Consider the following 20,023-nt stretch of genomic DNA (forward strand, 5'->3'; position numbering starts at 1 on the left):
TACATTATTGTCATTACATTATTAGCATAACTATTCCATCTTTTAAAAATTACTTCTGAAATTTTTGATGAATCCAACAGTCTCACACTGTGATACAAAACTTTACTCTTCTTTTGTTTTCCCCATCTCCCTGTTTTCACCTGCAGGATGCAGCATCTCTTGGGTCTCAGAAGGGTGGAATAACAAAACAAGGATGGCTGTACAAAGGCAACATGAATAGTGCAATCAGTGTGACAATGAGAGTAAGTTTAAGAATATCTTATGTGTGGTAAAAATTAGACATGAATATTAAATGCCACTGTACCTTTGAGAAGTGAATTTGTATGTGGCTTATTTCTATAAAAAATAATAGTATAGGATGAAAGAGGAAAGCTTGTATGTAATTTATATCTGTGAAATCTTAATTTCCTTTTATTCTACTTAAATCAGAAAAAATGCATCCGGTGGGATCAGTCCAGTGTTTTAAAGAATCTTTTTTAACTGGACCCTGTTTTGTTATTAGTAGAAAAGACTATGTAATATGAGGTTTTATTTGTATTGCTTCTTTACTTAGAAACAAACTTAAGTTATTTTTATGGTTATCTCAACAAATATCTAATTTTGTAGAGTCAGCTTTCAATGGGTTAAAAATTCATTCAGTACAATCTTGCTGCGGGTTTTTAAGTTAATTTTTTAATTTGTTATAATTAATGATTTCTGGTTTATTTTCTGAGGATCCTGAATAGGCTGTGTGTAAATAAAAGCTTTTTTCTGTAACTTATTGTGTAAATAGCACTTAAGGGGTTTGTAATATGGAGCTGATTAATACCAGTGTTGTGATTGTTTTTCTTTCCTCCTTTCTTTTCACTAGTCATTTAAAAGAAGATTTTTCCACTTAATCCAACTTGGTGATGGATCCTATAATCTCAATTTCTACAAAGATGAAAAAATATCAAAAGAACCTAAAGGATCAATATTTCTAGATTCATGCATGGGAGTGGTTCAGGTAATCATAATTATTCTGCCTGTTCTCCGGTTAATTCTGGTTTTGATAGAAAAGGATTTTTTTAAAAATACAGGTATCTTTTATAGAATAGAATCATAGAATCGTAAGGGTTGGAAAGGACCTTAAGATCATCTAGTTCCAACCCCCCTGCCATGGGCAGGGACACCTTGCCCTAAACCATGTGGCTCAAGGCTCTGTCCAACCTGGCCTTGAACACTGCCAGGGATGAAGCATCCACAACCTCCCTGGGCAACCCATTCCAGTGCTTCACCACCCTCACTGTAAAGAACTTCTTCCTTATATCTAATCTAAACTTCCTCTTGAATCAGGACAAAGTAACGACAGCATGAAATTAAAGTTTGTTTCTGCTACATTTTGTGCTTACATGAGCTGTAAAATGTTTTGCATAGCTTCTTGTGTGGGATTTTTGTTGTGGGAATTGTATTAAATTCAGTCACCCTTCCAGATGCTTTCATTTGACCTTTATAACGCTGCTTTTATGTGCTTTTCTTTATTTTAAAAAGTTGAGGGCTTGGTGAAATGTTTGTCAGTAGCAAGTGCCAAAGAAAAGATTATTATTTTTCCTTGTGATTCTGTTCTGTATTTACAGTACAGCGTGTAACTGTTCTGTTAGGCACAGCATACCTGGAAAAAACTCTTGGGCTTTAGGGGTTTGTTAACTTCGGCAGTTTAATGAAAATGTGTTTGTTATGTAATAGTGGGGGTTCTTTAGCATTAAGTTGTTTGAAGATTTGTGCAGAGAGATACAACAGCTTTACAGAGGATTATTTTTTTCCCAAATATTGCAGTAATGTTTTTCGATACGCATTTAATAGATACTTTGCATGGAAGGTCTTATAACTGTAATAAATTTAATCATATTGCAAGTTCTACATGCAGATTTAAACAAATTGTTTTGCCTTAGGTGTACAATTCTGGCCAACTTTGATTTACCTTGTTAGAACAAACCAGCAAAAAGTGTTGTAGACTTTGTCTTGCACTTACAATGTATCTTTCCTTTTGTTCCTCAGCTTCCCCTGCTTTGGTGCCCCTCTCTCTGATAATATGTATTGTCCACCTTCTGGCCTGTTTCTGGCTCCTTTTGTTTCCCACTTAGGCAGTGGCTTGTTTCTGGTTCTCAGCCTGTGGCTCTGTTACAGACCGTTGTGGGCAGACACTACAATATTAGTTTACATCATCAGAAAACGTTGAGATTTCCAGAAGTTACAAATGAAAGAAAGGCACTGCAGCAAAGGGAAGAGAACAAGCCCAGACACCAGCATACACAGGGAGGCCACCCAGCTGGAAAGCAGTTGGCAGAAAGACCTGCAGATCCTGGTGGACACCAAGTTGAACATGAGCCGGTGACATGCCCTTGCTGCAGAGAAGGCTAATGATGTCTCAGGCTGCATAAGGGGAGTGGTGTCAGCAGGTTGAGGGAGGGATTCCTTCCCCTCTGAACAGCTGAATAGCACTGGTGAGGCCACACCTGGAGTCCTGTGTCCAGTGTCTCTGGACAGAGACATGGACATACTGGAGAGAGCCCAGCGAAGGGCTATGAGGATGATGGAGGATAGAGCATCATTCCTATGAAGAGAGGCTGGTTTGGCTTTTTTGGGTTGTTTTGTTTTAATGCTGAAGTATATTGAGACTTTTCTGCATCACAGAAGTGCAGTCACATAATAATATGCAGTGTCTATATTCACACATACAGTCATATATATAGACATAATTGCTCTAATTCAGTGATTTGTGAAAACTGGTGTGATATGTACCACCTGTGTCAAGGTTTTATAATGTGAAAGGTTTCTCGAAAGGTAAAGGTAACTGTTCTTGGGAGTTTTCATTTACTTCAGTTCTGATTTTAATTGGAAAGATTGCCTTAGATCTGGAGTCCGTACATTTTTTTGTATCCTCCGTAACAGAAACTCATCTTTGGTAGAAAGCTGACTGTCTTGCCAACCAGTAGTTAGTTTGTTAATTGAAAAATCTGAGCTATAGGGAAACAAAAATGTAATTTGGCATTTAATTTGACTTAAACAAATCCCCCAATCATCAAGTCTGTCTTATTGTTTGTTCTAATGTTTGTTAAATGCATTACCATTTTTAAAAAATTGAAATTATGGTAATATAGAATTTTCATTTAAGATTTGTGAATTCATTCCCAGACACTTGGGTCAAGCTAGGTACCTTTTAAAGCCTTGATTTAAATTGCGCAAAAAAGATTACAGTAATGGTTGAGGAACCAAGGAGAAATTATTCCCAACTTCATGTGTATTTGAAAGACTAATAGTGTCAGGGCATTCAGGGTTGAGGTTGGTTATGATTTAACCTCTGGTATAAAATGCCAACATGCAAATGATTCTCACTCAAATGTTAATAGTTTAATGCTTTTTTTTTTTTTTTTTTTTTTTTAATAATCAGTAGATTTTAGCTTCGTGTATGATCTGAGTACATGAAGATTTGATATTTGGAAATTGGATGATTTGTTTTTAAAAATGATTACAAGCTGAATTAGGAGGGGAAACTGAAAAATGCGCTGATATCTTTCGTACTTCCACTTGTCGAAGAGGTACAAATAACTTCAAAAGGTGAAATGTCAGAGAGAAAAAAGTGCAATTATAATATACTTGTTCAAAATATCAAATTGTATGTTTTTGTTAAAAGATCTGAAATACATATAACTTCCTTTGACTGTGAGTAGACAGTATGTAAAGATATTATAAAGATCTTTTATTTTCTTACAGAACAATAAAGTCAGACGTTTTGCATTTGAGCTCAAGATGCAAGACAAAAGTAGTTACCTTTTAGCTGCAGATAGTGAACTTGAAATGGAAGAATGGATAAACACTCTGAACAAGATCCTGCAGCTTAACTTTGAGGCTGCAATGCAAGAGAAAAGAAATGGAGAGTCTCATGAAGGTAAGCAGGGTTTCTAGCAGTGCTAATAGTTGACAACATCTACGTACATGCATTTGGAAAGAAAGGCTGTATCGTGGCTAAATTTTTGGGGGTTTTTTGGTCTTAGAAATTACAGGTGTTTTCACTGTCTGTTTGAACTGATTAGAGTTTTGACCTTTTGGCATTAAAATAACATTGTTCTATATTGATTCCAATTGAGTTAAGTCCAGAAGAGAACGAGACTGATCAGAAGTCCAGAAAAATAGAACTCATAATGAAAAATCAGGACTGAGACAGTTTAAGGAAAAGAGAAAACTTAAAAGGCACTTGCTTTGAAACACATAAAATGCTGCTGAAAATGGAATAATCTGTTCTGTGGTCACTGTAGGTAGAAGAGTAAGAAATTGTGGTTGCAGTAAGGGGCTTTAAACTCAGATGTAACTCCCTTGACCACAAATTTTTCCCCAAGTTACTGAAATAGATTGTTTGAATCTTTTCTGTTGGAGCCCTTTAAGAATAGGTATAGCAGCTATCTGTGGGGAATGTGATGTTGGTATAGTTTAGTGGCAAAAGAGTAGTCCAGTATTCCTCTTGTACATTTTTCTTCTTGAGAGTAGATGGAGAGGGCAACTGGTATGAGACCAAGGGTATCCAGAAGAACCTGCAAGATGTTATAGAAGGTTGTTTTGCTTATAAATAGCACAGTATACCAGAACAGATCAGTAGAGTTTAAAATGAGATATCACAGTCTTAGGTTAAGATTGCTGGAATTTAACAAGATGTTTGAAACAAAAGCAAATTGGAAAAAGAGAAGCCTGTAGCTCTGTGAAAGACATTTTAGTCAGTGGTCCCCAACTGACCTTAGAACCATAAGATGCTTATAGCTACCTGAATGGTTGCTTTGTAAATCTAGTAAATCCAGGAGGGCGGAGCTGGGGACCTAGAGGAACAGAGGGAACTTGTTTTGAAATCATGTTACAATGCATAGTGGAAAGAGTAATGTTAGTTTGTGCATTGAGTATGCCCTTTCCCCAGACAAATATCAGAATCAATGTTAAAGTTATTTTCTAGGTAAGATTAGAAATAGCTGCTACTTTACCATTTTATGTAACTGGTTACATCTTCCAAGAAATCACTGCATCAGAATTAAATGATGGAGTTGTCTACGACCTGTTTATGTTAAGAATTGTCATTTTTGAGGGGGTAGGAGTTTAAAAAAAAAAAAAAAAAAATCAGAAATACTTTTTGCTGCCCAGTCTTGTGAGTAATTTGGGGGGTTTATTTTATTTAACATGTTTTTATTTCAGATGATGAACAAAGCAAAATGGAAAGCTCATCAAGTAGTTTTGATAACTACTATCCTGAAATTGCCAAGGTAATATATATTGTAAATACCAACTCAGGATATAAAGTACTAAACATAAGTTAAGACACATGAACTTTCAATAAAGGTAAGGTATTGGCTTCTAGCTTCCAGTCAGTTTGTGGTGCTTTGAAAGCTTAGAAGCTCTTTTGTGAATAGATGTGGTTATTGAGATCCTTCATTTTCTGCTTTTAGAAGCAAATTAGCTACTCTCTTAAAGTTGCTTATATAAATCTCGACGTGCTGTTTGAAAGCAGCATGTTGTATTAGTTTATTGTATTTTGCATCTTTTATATTGTTTTATTGCATGCAGGTAAGTGCCGAAGTATTTATATAGAAATGTAGTTATACTAAAGTCAGGTTTTATTATCATAGTTAAAGTCCAGCAGAGCTTATTAGCATCTTAATAGAGATGATTCTATCTCTTACAATAGCTAACATATCAAAAGATCAAGTCAGAATAGATTGTCAGGCTTTTAGCACCCAAACTGGTTGTCTGACTTAATTCTTTCTGTGACTGCTTTATAATCAACTTAGCACATGTACACAAAAAGCTATTATGTGATAATCTAACTTCCAGTATTTGGAAATTAATTGAGATTGTGGTGCATACAATCAAGTTTTCCTTACAAGTATGCTGTTTGATGCTTAAAGCTCTTCCACGAGGCAATGAAAATTTATTTCAGAAACAAATATAAAATTGGATGCTCTTATTGTATGGAATATTTTTCTTTCTTTATAGTCAGAGTTTTGCAATGCTTAGGTTCCACATGACTTCCAGAGGGGACTTTTATTTAGGGCTGCAGCACCTGCATATAGTTTTAGTACTACAACTGCTGCTTCCTGTTTCCATGACCTTATGGGTCAGCTCTTCAAGCTAGGTGTTTTTCTCAGCTCTGTAAGCACTGGCTTTTTTAATTCAATGGTTAGAACCCATTTAAATTTCTGTTTCCTTCAAAATAAGTTTTTTCGTTTTCCCATTCTATTTCATCTTTACTAAACACTACCTTTCAAAATAATTTAATGCATTTTTCTAGCCCTTTTTCCCTGAGAAGTACAGGGGAAAAAATCTGCCCATTTACATTAGTACACTGGTTGTGCCTTCACTTGATTACTTTATATAAATGCTGTTTTTTATGAGGATTTTTTTGTCCTCTGTTCTTTCTTGCATTGTCTTTTCAGCTGTGGTTTGGGTTCAGTTCTTTTTTCCCCAGGGGAAGACTTACAAGTCATTGAGCCTTCTTTTAGAAGAGTTTATAGCTGCTCTATTATTTTCATTGGTTCTAGAAGGAGATTTTCACAATAGCTGACCTCATATCCGTATGAGGAGAGAGAAATTCCTTCAGGGGTGATTATAGAGCACCTGACAATAGGGGAAAAAACAGTCTTCCTAGGAAAGGTTTAACCCTTGTGAGTACATCTCCAGGCTTTCATTTTTCTATCAACTGCTGTTAGTTTATAACATAAACTAAATAAGATGGTATTGTGCACTTCAGTGCACAGATGTGCACACACGTATATATTTAGCTGTTTGTCCTGCCTACTTCATGTTTCTTATATCTGTAACTTATCTATAACTTAAGTACCAAGAGTGAATGTAGGAGTTTTGTTGGTTTGTTGTTTGTGTTTGTTTGGGGTTTTTTAACGTTCAGAGGAAAACAAACTAGACCTCTATGTTAAATAACTATGTGACTGTCATGATAACAGTGTGCTCACGTACCTCCTTAATCATTATGGGTCCATGTATTCCTTGAGGTAGGAAAACATTATGCCTGTTTTACAGATGAGGAAATGGAATTACAGAGTCACTGCCATGCTATAGACAGGGTTGATGACTATGTACATTTTAAGTTCCTGACTTCTGACCAACTGCCCCTGAATATTTTTGTCTTCTCTTTAGTTCATAAGCCACCAAAGAATCTAAAACTATTCGAGATGCTTTAGCTGAAACAGTTTCTGTCTTGTTCCTATGACAAGATCATCTTCCTCTTCAGTTCTTGCCAATGACTATTCCCTTTCTAAAGCATGCCTGCAACCTTCTTGCCGTCTTTAACCTTCTTCACAATTTAGTCCTGTATTTCTCAATCATACTGGCTGTTGAACAAGCAAAGTCTGCCAGTACTTTGCTGGTATTGAGTGTCTGGGTCTTGTCTTTCACAGCAATTCATTGTCTTTTCTCCTGGGTGTGTTAAAGATAACAAAATAAATGAAATCCATTAAGGCATCTATACTCAAAATCACACCTCAGAAGTTTCTCTTCTGTAATGCATCCTTTAAGTCAAATTAAGTAAAATTCTTTATTTTTTTAATAATATTATCAACCTAAAATAGGATTTTGAACTCTTAGAGTTGATTTTGTTTTGGTTTGGGGTTTGTTTTTTTTTTTTTTTTTTTTTTGAGACATAGTGGGAGCTTCTTCAGCCTCCAGATGTACATGGTAGATCACTACCAGCTGATGGTCAATGATGAGAATTTAGGGTTGGTAACTTCTTGTAAGGCATACAGGCTGATCCAAAAATAGACAGCTGTCTGTAATGTAATAATTCGTATCCCTGTTTAGCCAGCTACTACTTTGGGAATGGCAACTCTCCTACATGGGTAATTTTGGTGCATGCGTTATGTCTGTTTGTCATGTCCTGTGACTTTAAAAATCATAGAATACTGTTGAAATCATACCTTCTTTTTTTTTTCCTCCCTGAAATTAACATATGTATACCATCAGTTTTCACATTCTATTTTGTTCCATTTTACTTTTGGTGTACCGCTAATAGGTACCCACAGATCACATGCAGGATCAGTGTACATTCTACTCTGCTAAGTAACTTTTAAGTGAGAGGGGTTTTGGGGGGTTTGCCATCTATCCACAGAAAAGTGCTTCTTTGGCAGTAGAGTTCAAGAAAAGAAAGAGGAGAAAAAAAACAAGAAAAAAGAAAGAAAGCTATGATGGTGTTTCTTAATTTAGGTAACCTGTTGTTTCCTGAGCAATCTCATGGTCTCAGGATAGCTCTGAGCCTCAACCTACATTCATACTTTTTTTAAAGTAGTGTTATGAAAGTTATTATTTAAGGAGGCAAAGTGCTATATGAGCTACACTTGAGTATACTTCCCATAAGCTTGGAAGGTTACATGTTGCTGGTGTAAGTTTTTGTGTTTCTAGGCCTGGAAAAGCTTTTAGAGGAGTCTTCTCTCACGTCTTGCTTGGACCCTATAGAGCAATTTAAATTAAGGAGCTCAGTTAGGGAGAGAAGAGTGCATGAATTAAAAACATGTAAAGCTTTAAACATCACAGAGAAAGGAATGAAATTGCAAACTGCTTTAAAATAGTGTGATACTAAGGTTGTTGGGTTTTTTCCTGATTTCGAACAGAGTACCAGAGAAGCAGAAATCAAGTTGAAAAGTGAAAGCAGAGTTAAACTTTTTGCCTTGGATCCAGATGCACAGGTTAGACTTTTTACAAAGCAGCATGTTATTTTCTTTTATGTTGATCCTTTTGAGATCAAAGAACCCTTACCTTAATTTTTCTTTTCTCTTTTTAAAGAAACTTGACTTTTCTGGTATTGAACCAGAAGTGAAGCCATTTGAAGAAAAATTTGGAAAAAAAATTCTTGTGAAGTGTAATGATTTATCTTTTAATTTGCAAAGCTGTGTTGCAGAAAATGAAGAAGGACCAACAACAAATGTAAATAATTCGCCTAATTATTTTTTGTTAATATGATAATGAATGTCTTAATGTTGCGTTGGCATTATTCTTAATGGCAGGAATACCTTGCTGTGATTGAGAAACTACCATTGTGGGCTTTTTCCTACTCCTTTATAATAAAAATAAGAACCTAAATCCTAAGAGTAGTAACTTAGCTACTAATCTTTATGTTGTGTTGTAGAAAGTGGAATTTTTCTTTTACTATCTTCTATATCCTGTCAGTAGAGTGATGGACATGTGTACTCATCTTCCTTTCATACACTTGGTACTCATACAAATGTTACTCATCTTCCTTTCATACACTTTTTACAGTAATATCAGATGCCAGCAATGACACTTGATTCTTTTTTTTTTAATGTGTAGGTAGAACCTTTCTTTGTCACATTATCATTATTTGATATTAAAAACAACCGGAAGATTTCAGCAGATTTCCATGTCGATTTGAACCACGCCTCAGTAAGGCACATGATACCCAATGCATCTCAACAGATGGTGAATGGCAGTGGTGATAGCGTACACAGAATTCCAGACATTCATGAAACTGTATTACAATATCCAAAGCAGGTAAGAACGCGTAACCTAAAGAATTAGAAGGATTTTGGATCCAAGTAGAGAGTTTTCCTGCATACTTTGGATGGCTTTCTTTTATGTGAAGTAAAACATGTGTGTGTTTTCCTTTTATTTTTATCTCTTATTTATTTCTAGGGAATATTCTCTGTCACGTGTCCTCATACTGACATTTTCCTTGTGGCTAGAATAGAAAAAGTATTACAAGGAAGTATTACACATTGTGCTGAACCATATATGAAAAGTTCAGATTCTTCAAAGGTATGTTGTCTTCTTCTGTGGTGTGTAAAAAGTGCTGAAGTGGGACGGGTTGATTTCACATCAGTAAATATCAACCAAAACCTTAGTTGTCTTATAGGAAATTCAGATAACTGGATGATTTGATTTAATAAGTTGTATTATTACTAGTAACTTATCAGTTGAAGCATTATAGATAAAGTCTAACATATTATTGGGAAGTATTTATTTAGCTTTTTATAATTGTGATGTAATTATAATCTTTATAGTGGCTTTAAATAAACTGATTTAACAAAAGAGTATTGGACTTCAAAGTATTGGACTTCAATGTGAAAGTTGAGTTGAAAATTGTTGAACATTCAGTATAGGTCAGAAATGAACTGTGTCTCTCAGTTAATTCGTCTTATTTCCTGTATAATTGTTGCTGACTTTTCCTTTATCTCACTTTTTGGTGACGATAGTTTATTGTGGTGTTATCTGCACTCTTGTGGGGTTTTTTCTTCCTTTAGAACCATTAAGATCACTAAGCCTCTGTTTTTACATATAAAATGCTTGCAGATCGGATATAACTCCAGGTCACTTTTGGAAATAAGCCACTGAAACATCGTAAGTTTGCAGGAGTCTAGGATGACATGACATTTTAATGTTTTCTGAAACATATCTAGAAAAAGCTTTGTCCCTTGCTGCTGCTTGTTTGTAGCTGAAGAAATAGTTTTGATTTACAGTTGTGCTTAAATAGTTGGACCAGGATAGCAGGAGAACAGATTTTTGTAAGCAGTGTCAGCTACTGTTAAGATTCTTCCTGTTTTCAGCTAGTGAAAGGGTAGAAGGACTGGTTAACTTTCAGTCTCTGCAGAGGAACAGTGTTCTTTCCTGCTGGTTTAATGCTGGCTAAGATACACTTAAAAGAACTGTATTTTTCACTTGGTCTTAATATAGCTCAGACTACTGATTTGCTTTTCCAGGAATACTTGAGATTTTTCAGTTATCATTGGAAAACAGCAGCTTTGTATTTTAGGAGTCTGTTTTTGAAGTGTATGCTGACTGTAACTGAGTTAAAACAAACCTGATTTTGGTGGTCTTTGGCCTGAGGCACATGGGAAGGTTAAGTAAGCCCCAGTGTTCCCAAATTTGATGCTGAGGGTTAGACTTGTGTCTCTCTGTACTACAGGAGTAGCCAACAGGAACATTCATGGTTATATTAACTTATGCTATGCATTTATGGTATTCATTTGCTTATAGTTTTATGTAGTTGAAGACTTTGTTTGATTTTTTTTTTTTTTTTCTGCTCTTGTTCTTGGGGATTACAACGTATTAAATTCAAACAAAACAGTGGCAGCTATTTAGGCCTTCGAGTGTGTCAGTGCAATGAGCAAGTTCCAGTTCCCTGCAGAATTACAACTCTGAACAATAAAAGGAAACATGGAAGCAGCAAATTCTATAGCCACCAGATCACTTGTTCTCCCCTTAAACATTGAATATGGTGAATTAATGATGATTACTTGCCAAGGTTCTGTGCTTCTGAGTGACATTTCCCCCTTTTTACAGGAAAGGATAATGGAGAGTTGGCTCAAATGACACACTAATAAAAACAACTATTCATAATGTCAACAGTATAGATCAGGGATAATATTCAGGCAAGTTTACCCTTGGGGTTTTTTTGCCTCTGGAAAATAATTTGGCTCTGTGTAGGCATATAGGAGAAGCTGGTTTTTGGAAAAGAGAAGACCTCTGCTCTGTCAGGAGGTTCTGCTTTAGCTCAAGTGGTTCAGCTCTTGTGTTGAACATCTCGCACTAGTGGGTTTCTAGCTCTAATTGTTACACATGTTGGTTCTATGTAATGGAATTGTTTGTTCACTTGAAAGTTAACAAAACAAAAAAATTAAAGATTTAATGAAAACGATGTTGCAATGTCTCTGCATGGAATTGTCTACGTGATCTTCATACAACTCCTCCCTATATTCTGTGTGTACTTGTAATACAAGTATTACAGAGTATTTTACTATTTACTCTGCAGGAATGTGTTCTGGTACATAGAGCGGGTAGTGAATAGGGGAGCAAGGGTTGGGGGGTGCATTTTTATCTGGAGTCACAATTTTGTCTTAAAAACCAGTTGAATTTTACTCTAGCTTTTTTATGGGGTTTGTATATAATATTTTTTTCTTGCTTAATTAAGTATGTATTATCGGGGAGTGTTAGATGAGTTTGTGTTTTTACCCATGAAATGCTGTGCAATCAGCAGGTCCTGCTTAACCTGAAATGACTTGTTAAGAGGTATTTTCATTTCTTTCACTCAGATACCTAGGGCTGATCTTCTAAAGAAGATTTTTCCAATTCATACCAGTGTCAACATGTGGTTTTTTTCTTGTGTACTAATGGTGCGAAAAAGGTAGCTTTTAAAATGTGGCTATTTTTTATGTCCTTTGCAGGTCGCACAGAAAGTTTTGAAGAATGCTAAGCAGGCATGCCAGAGATTAGGTCAATATAGAATGCCTTTTGCCTGGGCAGCTAGGTAAGGACAGGTCTTGCCAAGCTGTGTTTTTTCCTTTATTTAACATTATTTTCTGCATCTCGCTGCTTGTAAAACTTCATGTGCTGTTTAAATTATTTCTTGTTTTACTTTAATTAACTGAAGATTTCTGACAATCAAACTTTCACTTCAGCTCTGTAGTAGGGAAAAAAAGTTACAAGTATTCATTATATTCTATTCAAACAATTGAATATGGCCAACTGTTTTCTATTGTCAATATTTTTTATTTTACTGTGAATGAAATGGTTCGTGCTTGATTTGTTATACCAAGCTATTTATATGTTCAAACTCACCTACAATGACAAGAATACTAAATGCCTAATATGAAGGATGGTGCAGTATGTTCTAATTTATAGTAAAGACATTTTCTGAAGTTAATTTGAACACTTTTGTAAACTCAGCTGAAAGCAAGATTTTGACTTTTAGGACACTCTTTAAAGATGCCTCAGGAACCCTGGACAAAAATGCAAGGTTTTCTCCTCTCTTCAGACAAGACAGTAATAAACTTTCAAATGAAGACATGCTGAAATTGTTAGCAGATTTCAGGAAGTAAGTCTAATCTTCCCACTTTAAAACCCAAAACCCTAACAACCCACCCACCCCAAGCCCCACCTTTTTTGTTATGGTCTTGAACTGGAGCATCTAATGTTTTGGTGGATGTATTTGTTTTTCACTTCCAATATAGAAGTTGTATAAATATTATCAAGACCTTCATACAAATTCCAGACCTTTCCTTTGCAGTGTTTGGGTGCTACAAGCAGGACTGAAGTATTATGCCATGTCTAACATGTAATAAGCATCATATCCTGAAGTAGCTCTGTGTTAGGAGTTACACTTGCACAATACATTCCTCTGGTTCTCAAAGGAAAACAAGTATGAGCATAAATCACATATTCACTGACCTTGGACTGAAACCACTAGTTCTCAGGGAAAGGGATTCAAGCCAGTATCCAGTCCACTTTCCTTGGGAGCGCATGTGGCTCAGGATGCCTAAATAACATCGGTCATTCTTTTTTACAAAGTATTCCTAAAGACTGCAGTAGTTTGTGTGCAAGGCTTAAGAATCTCCTACTGACAAATGACCTTATTAAATAGTTTTAATACCCTTTCTTATTAAATAGAATACAGAATTATAGAGCAATCTTTGCTGCTTTGCAAAGACATTTTCAAGTCTGTTATGGTACAGTTAGCTGGAGTTTTATTAATATGAATAATTAATTGCTAATCGCAAAAGGCCAGGACTGTAGTTTATTTTATTCTTGCTTACCAAATCTGATAAGGAGATGAGGTTTGTAGTAGAAATTTTAATTCCGTTTTAGCAAGCTGGTTAAAGTTTCATTGAAGTTTACATAGCATTGAAATTGCTGAGTACTGATACTCCTTGCCATAAACAGTTTTATTGAAACTGAAACTAGTATAGTAAATTAGCTTGCAACATCACTTTGCTTTGTGAATTAAGGAAATGCTTTTGGTAATTTCAGCATCATGCTTGTGGAATCGTGTACAGTATTTCACAGGAATTTTATTAATAGATTGTAATGTCTAAGGCTTAGCTATTGAAATTAGAATCCAGACTCCAACCAGAAAAAGTTTGCTTCACAGCATGAGATTGCATTTTGGGAAAATATTGCATCCACTTCTTCTGTAATAATTAAAATAAATCATGCTGCTGACTATCATTACTAAGAAAAGGTTCTGCATGGGTGTTTTAACATGGAAAATACTCCTACTCCAAATCATACTTCTGAATTAGCTTTGTGATAACATCTAAGAAATGTCATTGAAGGCTGGTTAATAGTAAATACTTTTCAGGGTGAGTTATTACTTTAGAAAAAGGATGAGGTAGGAAAAAAATTACTGAGTAGAAAACACATCTTGTTAACTTCCTGCTTTCTCTCCCCTTCTGCTCTTCTCCTAAGTTTACCCCATTACCATAAGTGCTTATCACTGGCCATTGAGATTTAAAAAGCTTTACTTATAGGTCCCCTCTGCTTCAAATTTTAGTGAGTTATTACATGCTAACATACTTACCTTTAACAAAGTTTTCCATTTTGATTTAAAGAAAAACATTATGCTTTTTCTTAACCTTTTCCACACTTGTTAACAAAGCCTTACCCGTTTTTTACCTTTTTTTTTTAATTTATTTATTTTTAATAATTTGAAGGAGAAGAAAAGCTGTGAATCTAGGCAAAAAGCCAGACCAGATCAGTCATCCACCCCCAAACTACCTTTCCTCTCATATTCCTATTTCAGGATATTACTTTTGCTTCTGTTTCCTATTTCTCTTGTCTCTGGCATCTGATAGTTTTGCATTTAGCCTGACTTTGAGGTTTGTTTTTTTTTTCCTTCCTATAGACCTGAAAAGATGGCCAAACTTCCTGTTATTTTAGGAAATCTGGATGTTACAATTGATAATGTGTCACCAGATTTTCCAAGTAAGTATTAATAAACACTGTTAAATGGATATTCAGGCTTTTTCTCTTCAGTTTTTTATTGGATTTTTATGTATTTTCAGATTATGTTAACTCATCATACATTCCCATGAAACAGTTTGAAAGCACTACCAAGACACTAATAACTTTTGAAATAGAGGAATTTGTTCCCTGTATGCCTAAACATACTCAGCCTTTCACCATCTACAACAATCATCTTTATGTTTATCCAAAGTACTTGAAATATGACAGTCAAAAGTCCTTTGCAAAGGTGAGTACAGGAAAACTGTATGTTCTTGTTCCTCAGGCTTGGTTAAGATTGTTTATATTTCTGTGATAATCCATTTACTTAATTTAAACAATTAACTGTTTGGGGTTTTGTTTTTAAATACTGCTTTAGGCTAGAAATATTGCAGTATGCATTGAGTTCAAGGATTCTGATGAAGAGGATTCTTTGCCTTTAAAGGTTAGTCTTTTGATTTTTGTGACTGATAAAATAGTGAACAGTTAGCTAAGTAACATGGTAGTATTGGATTAATTTATCTAATTTGGGATGGCAGGTTTCTGTTGTCCTTTTGCATTTGGCATAAGAGTAACTTCTAGATAACTTGCTTGCTTTTGATACGACAGATTACTGAAGAACCTTCAGAGCATTGAATTTCCATATATCAACAAAAATTCCAAAAATAAACTTGTTGCAGACAAGGGTGGCTTATGCCTACTCCACAGGAGGAATTCTTTAAGCTAAAATAGTAAAGCTTCAGACCAACTGCAGAGCCAAGCTCTGTGTTTGTTTATGAGCTACCACATTGTAGAAGAGGTGCCTGGAAGAAAAGAAGTAGAAAAATATATATGAATCCTGAGGTGAAATCACAGTGTCAGCATTACTGCACAGCAGGCAGTCCACAGATCGTGTAAGCCCCTGTCTGTGCAAAGGAACCAAGTTAAATATTTTTCCAATATCTGAAGGGGGCCTACAAGGACGCTGGTGAGGGATTCTTCATCTGGGACTGTAGTAATAGAATAAGGGGTAACGGGTTCAAACTTCAACAGGGGAAGTTTAGGTTAGATATAAGGAGGAAGTTCTTTACTGCGAGGGTGGTGAAGCACTGGAATGGGTTGCTCAAGGAAGTTGTGAATGCTCCATCCCTGGCAGTGTTCAAGGCCGGGTTGGACAGAGCCTTGGGTGACATGGTCTAGTGTGAGGTGTCCCTGCCCATGGCAGGGGGGTTGGAACTAGATGATCTTAAGGTCCTTTCCAGCCCAAACCATTGTGTGATTCTATAAACAGAAGGTTAAAATATTTCAAATTCTAGGTGAAACAGATTCTAAGCTGAGAGTGGAAAAGGTTCACAGGGGGTTTTTTGTTCTTTTTCCTTTTTTCCTATTATTAGTGTATCTATGGTAGGCCAGGTGGACCAGTATTTACTAGAAGTGCGTTTGCTGCTGTTCTACATCACCATCAAAATCCAGAGTTTTATGATGAGGTAAGCTACCTTTTGAGGTAACTTTTACTGATTTAGGTATTACGTAAGTTTCAAAAATACAATATAAGATTTGAAGATTGCAAAGTTCATGATAATGATTTCAGTTAAATCAGCTTCTCCTTTTCACTGAAGTACATGTTTGTAAGTTTTGTGTGTATGATTCTTGATCTTGCTTCAAATAACATGTAACCTGGAATTGCTTTTTAAGTGTGCAATTAGTAAAGCATGTCACTGCTCTAGCTGGAGAGTTCTACAAAGTTTATGATTCTTTGCCTTTCAGATTAAAATAGAATTGCCCACTCAGTTACATGAAAAGCACCATTTGTTGTTCACCTTTTACCATGTCAGCTGTGATAATTCAAGCAAAGGGAGTACAAAGAAGAAAGATGTTGTTGAAACACAAGGTTCGTACACTAATGATTTACTTTCAGTAATTACTGGGGAGATTTTGAGGTATGCTTATATAGTAACCTGTGATTTTTGTGATTCAAATAATGCTTTCCAATTACGTTATACTGACTGAAAGATTTCAGTAAGTATTTATTTTAATTCAAATGTTTCAAATGTTGCTTTAGAATGTTTTATCAAATGTATGGTTTTTTTTCAAGCTTGGTGACAATTTATTTGCCTTTTTAATGATTTCCAATTGTTTGAGTTCAAATCATTTGACCTTTACATTTTCTGGTTTATGAATTACATATCAGAAGTAAGATTTTTGTAAAGGTTTATGTCCAGATTCATAACACAGTTAAAACTACTTGCCTTTCATGTTCTGTAGTTGGGTATTCTTGGCTTCCTCTAATAAAGGATGGAAGAGTGGTGACCAATGAGCAAAACATCCCAGTGTCGGCAAATCTTCCATCAGGCTATCTCAGTTATCAAGAAGTGGGGGTTGGGAAGGTATGTTATATAAAATTGCTCTAATATTTAAAAAAAGAAAGATATGGAGAGAAGGGTTGGATGTAAGTCCCCAGTCTGATAAGATTTAAGTAATTTTCTAGTAGAAATTTTTTTCTTTTATAGTTGAAATGGAGTTCATTGCAAAACTGACATCTGATTTAGAGGAAACAAGCAAACACAAGCAGAAGTGGGAGACCAAACTTATGATTAAATTCTGACTTTTACAAGAATTTGAATCAACCTATCCAAATACAGTTTTTCATTTAAATTGTTTAAGTACTTATTTCTGTTATTATTTAACTGATGTGCTTGGGCAATGTTTAATTTTTTCTGGTAATAATTAACTAGAAGTTACAGTAGTTTTAAACTATATTAAACTATTTTGAGTTTATGAAGATATGCAAATAATCTGAAGTCCTGTACTAAATTTTTTTTAGCATTTCATGCTGTCTCCTTTCAGTAAGTCCTTTATTCCTGAAAAAGTCTTATTCTGACATCTTGATTTTTGTGATCTTTATATTTCACGAGTAAAACTTATGGTTGTACTTTTCAAAGCAGAAAGCTTGCAAAATTGTAGTAATAAAAATGATACCACGGAGAATACAAAATGTAAAATGTGATAGGGGATTTGACTAAGAGAATGAAATGCAGAGATGAAATTGACTTATTTTGGAGGAAGAGGCCTAAAATCAACATTAAGAGGTGCTGCTCTCCTCCTGTTCTACCACCGTTTCTTTTTTAAACTCTGCTGTAAGCTTTCCAACCATCATATCCTTCACATCTTTCATCTTTTCACATTGTAGGTGTATTCTTTATGCCTCTGCTGTTTGTCTCTGCTCATGCCCATGGGTAGAAGGTTAGGACCAATATGATTAGTTGTAGATCTAGCAGTAAAATCTCTCCCTGACTGGTCAGGATAGACAGCTGAGTGTTCTCATTCTCAGTTCTTTGAATATGGGATGGGAAGGAAGCACTGGCTGCTACCTGTTGGTAACTTCTGTTAAGGTTTAAACTCTACTTGCAGTTGTAAGTGAAACATGAAATCTGTGACTTACAGAAAAGCACTTTTGTTAGCCAGTGAGGAAACTACTGTGGGACTTACAGAAAAACATTTTAAGCTTCATAAATGCTTTTGGTAATATTGCCTGCATAATTTTCCTTTTTTTATGACTTTATTCATTGCACACATTTCTTCAACCTGTTTAAGAAAAAAATAAAAATTGTTGTTTGTGGTACTATAAACAAATTGTTTTACTCTAGTATACTGCTACATTCTTTTACTTTTCCTCTGCATATGTGCGTGCAGCATTCTGGTCCTGAAATTAAATGGGTAGATGGAGGCAAACAACTGTTGAAAATATCCACTCATCTGGTGTCAACTGTGTATACACAGGTGAGTTATGAAACAAATTAAATTAGAGAACATTTTGGGAATAATTTATGTTTGTTATATATATATATACAATATTTGGGAAGATTCTTAAAGTCAGTTTGTTGATCTCTTACTTCTTTGTCTTTTGGATACTCTCCATGGTATCTCTCACATCAGCTGTGAAAACAAGCAGATCTTACATGGAAGCTATTAAAAATGTGAGCCTTTTGTCTAGCATTGTCATCCATTCCAATCTTAATTTCGCTGTTAGATGAGGTCATAGTTGTCTGAAAGCTATCTGCTGGCATGTCTACAAAGCAATGAGTCCTGTTATAGCTACTCATAAAATATATATTATAATTGGTTGGAATAATGAATATTAAGTATGCTATTTTCTGCATGTCAGTTGATTTGAAGCAAATATAGGTGGTGTTTTGTATTCAGAAATTACTGGAAATTTCTTACATGTGTTAAAAAAATTGTAGACTCCATTAGTCTTTGGAATAATGAACTTCAGTTATTTTTGAAATTAAATCTGTGGACGCCTATATGGGTTTCTACATATAAATATTTTTAATGTGTTCTGCTTTGGATTATGGATAGCAATGTTGGATATTTTTTAATTTGTTGTTCTTTTTGTCTTTGACAGGACCAGCACTTGCATAATTTTTTTCAGTACTGTCAGAAAACTGAGTCTGGAGCTCGTGCACTTGGAACTGATCTTGTAAAATATCTTAAGGTATAAAATGGCAGTGAATAACAGATTATTTATTTATTTATACTTTTGGAAAGCCTAGGAGCTTCAGACATTTTCTAGATCTCATTAATGGAATACTCAGTATAAAAAAGAACAAAAAGATACTTCCTACCTTAGGTAAATTTACAATTGCAGTATAAGAGGATACCATGAGGAATCATAGAATCATAGAATAGCTGGGGTTGGAAAGGACCTTAAGATCATCTAGTTGCAACCCCCCTGCCATGGGCAGGGACACCTTGCCCTAAACCACGTGGTTCAAGGCTCTGTCCAACCTGGCCTTGAACACTGCCAGGGATGGAGCATTCACAACTTCCTTTGGCAACCTGTTCCAGTGCCTCACACCCTCACAGTAAAGAACTTCTTCCTTATATCTAACCTAAACTTCCTCTGTTTAAGTTTGAACCCGTTACGCCTTGTCCTATCACTACAGTCCCTAAGGAAGAGTCCCTCCCCAGCATCCTGTGTATTGAGAGGTTGTCTTCTGTGTGTCAGCTTGTACCTACCTGTGCCAGACTTGGCCAGCCTGAGTGCTAAATGCTCCTTAAAGATCAGTGTTTCAGTTCACTGATGACAGTTTCCTGCGGGCAATGTTTATGCTATAATAACACATTTAAATACTTAGGATTTAATTTTCTTCATGAAGTCAGTTTGATACTGGCAGAGTAACTTGGGTTGCTGAACCTGACAAGTGTTCTCCCATTCTCTCTTCTTTCTGCCCTTGCCCTCCCTAGCAGGATTTTGTGTAAGCACCATCTGACACTTCTAATTAAAGGTTTTCTGAGGCTCACC

At 35.4% G+C, this 20,023-nt stretch overlaps 1 protein-coding gene across 13 annotated transcripts in view; it reads left to right on the top strand.

The window, feature by feature from the left end:
• The window catches only part of DOCK9 (dedicator of cytokinesis 9), a 116,502-nt gene that overhangs the window by 47,078 nt on the left and 49,401 nt on the right, over positions 1 to 20,023 (top strand). For all 13 annotated transcript variants that reach the window (XR_003990078.1, XM_030476517.2, XM_030476519.2 and 10 more), the window contains exons 6-23: positions 147 to 242; positions 851 to 985; positions 3,733 to 3,907; positions 5,194 to 5,261; positions 8,616 to 8,690; positions 8,788 to 8,928; positions 9,313 to 9,513; positions 9,655 to 9,777; positions 12,183 to 12,265; positions 12,710 to 12,832; positions 14,639 to 14,718; positions 14,799 to 14,986; positions 15,116 to 15,181; positions 16,110 to 16,202; positions 16,483 to 16,606; positions 16,981 to 17,102; positions 18,409 to 18,495; positions 19,124 to 19,213. Coding sequence is in view for 12 of the 13 variants with exons in the window: in XM_030476517.2 (XP_030332377.1) it covers positions 147 to 242; positions 851 to 985; positions 3,733 to 3,907; positions 5,194 to 5,261; positions 8,616 to 8,690; positions 8,788 to 8,928; positions 9,313 to 9,513; positions 9,655 to 9,777; positions 12,183 to 12,265; positions 12,710 to 12,832; positions 14,639 to 14,718; positions 14,799 to 14,986; positions 15,116 to 15,181; positions 16,110 to 16,202; positions 16,483 to 16,606; positions 16,981 to 17,102; positions 18,409 to 18,495; positions 19,124 to 19,213 (2,070 nt within the window). In the remaining variant the exon portion in view is untranslated. The remainder of the gene's footprint in view (positions 1 to 146; positions 243 to 850; positions 986 to 3,732; positions 3,908 to 5,193; positions 5,262 to 8,615; positions 8,691 to 8,787; positions 8,929 to 9,312; positions 9,514 to 9,654; positions 9,778 to 12,182; positions 12,266 to 12,709; positions 12,833 to 14,638; positions 14,719 to 14,798; positions 14,987 to 15,115; positions 15,182 to 16,109; positions 16,203 to 16,482; positions 16,607 to 16,980; positions 17,103 to 18,408; positions 18,496 to 19,123; positions 19,214 to 20,023) is intronic.

The sequence above is a fragment of the Strigops habroptila genome, chromosome 2 (assembly GCF_004027225.2).
Source record: "Strigops habroptila isolate Jane chromosome 2, bStrHab1.2.pri, whole genome shotgun sequence".
NCBI classification, from domain to species: Eukaryota; Metazoa; Chordata; class Aves; order Psittaciformes; family Psittacidae; genus Strigops; species Strigops habroptila.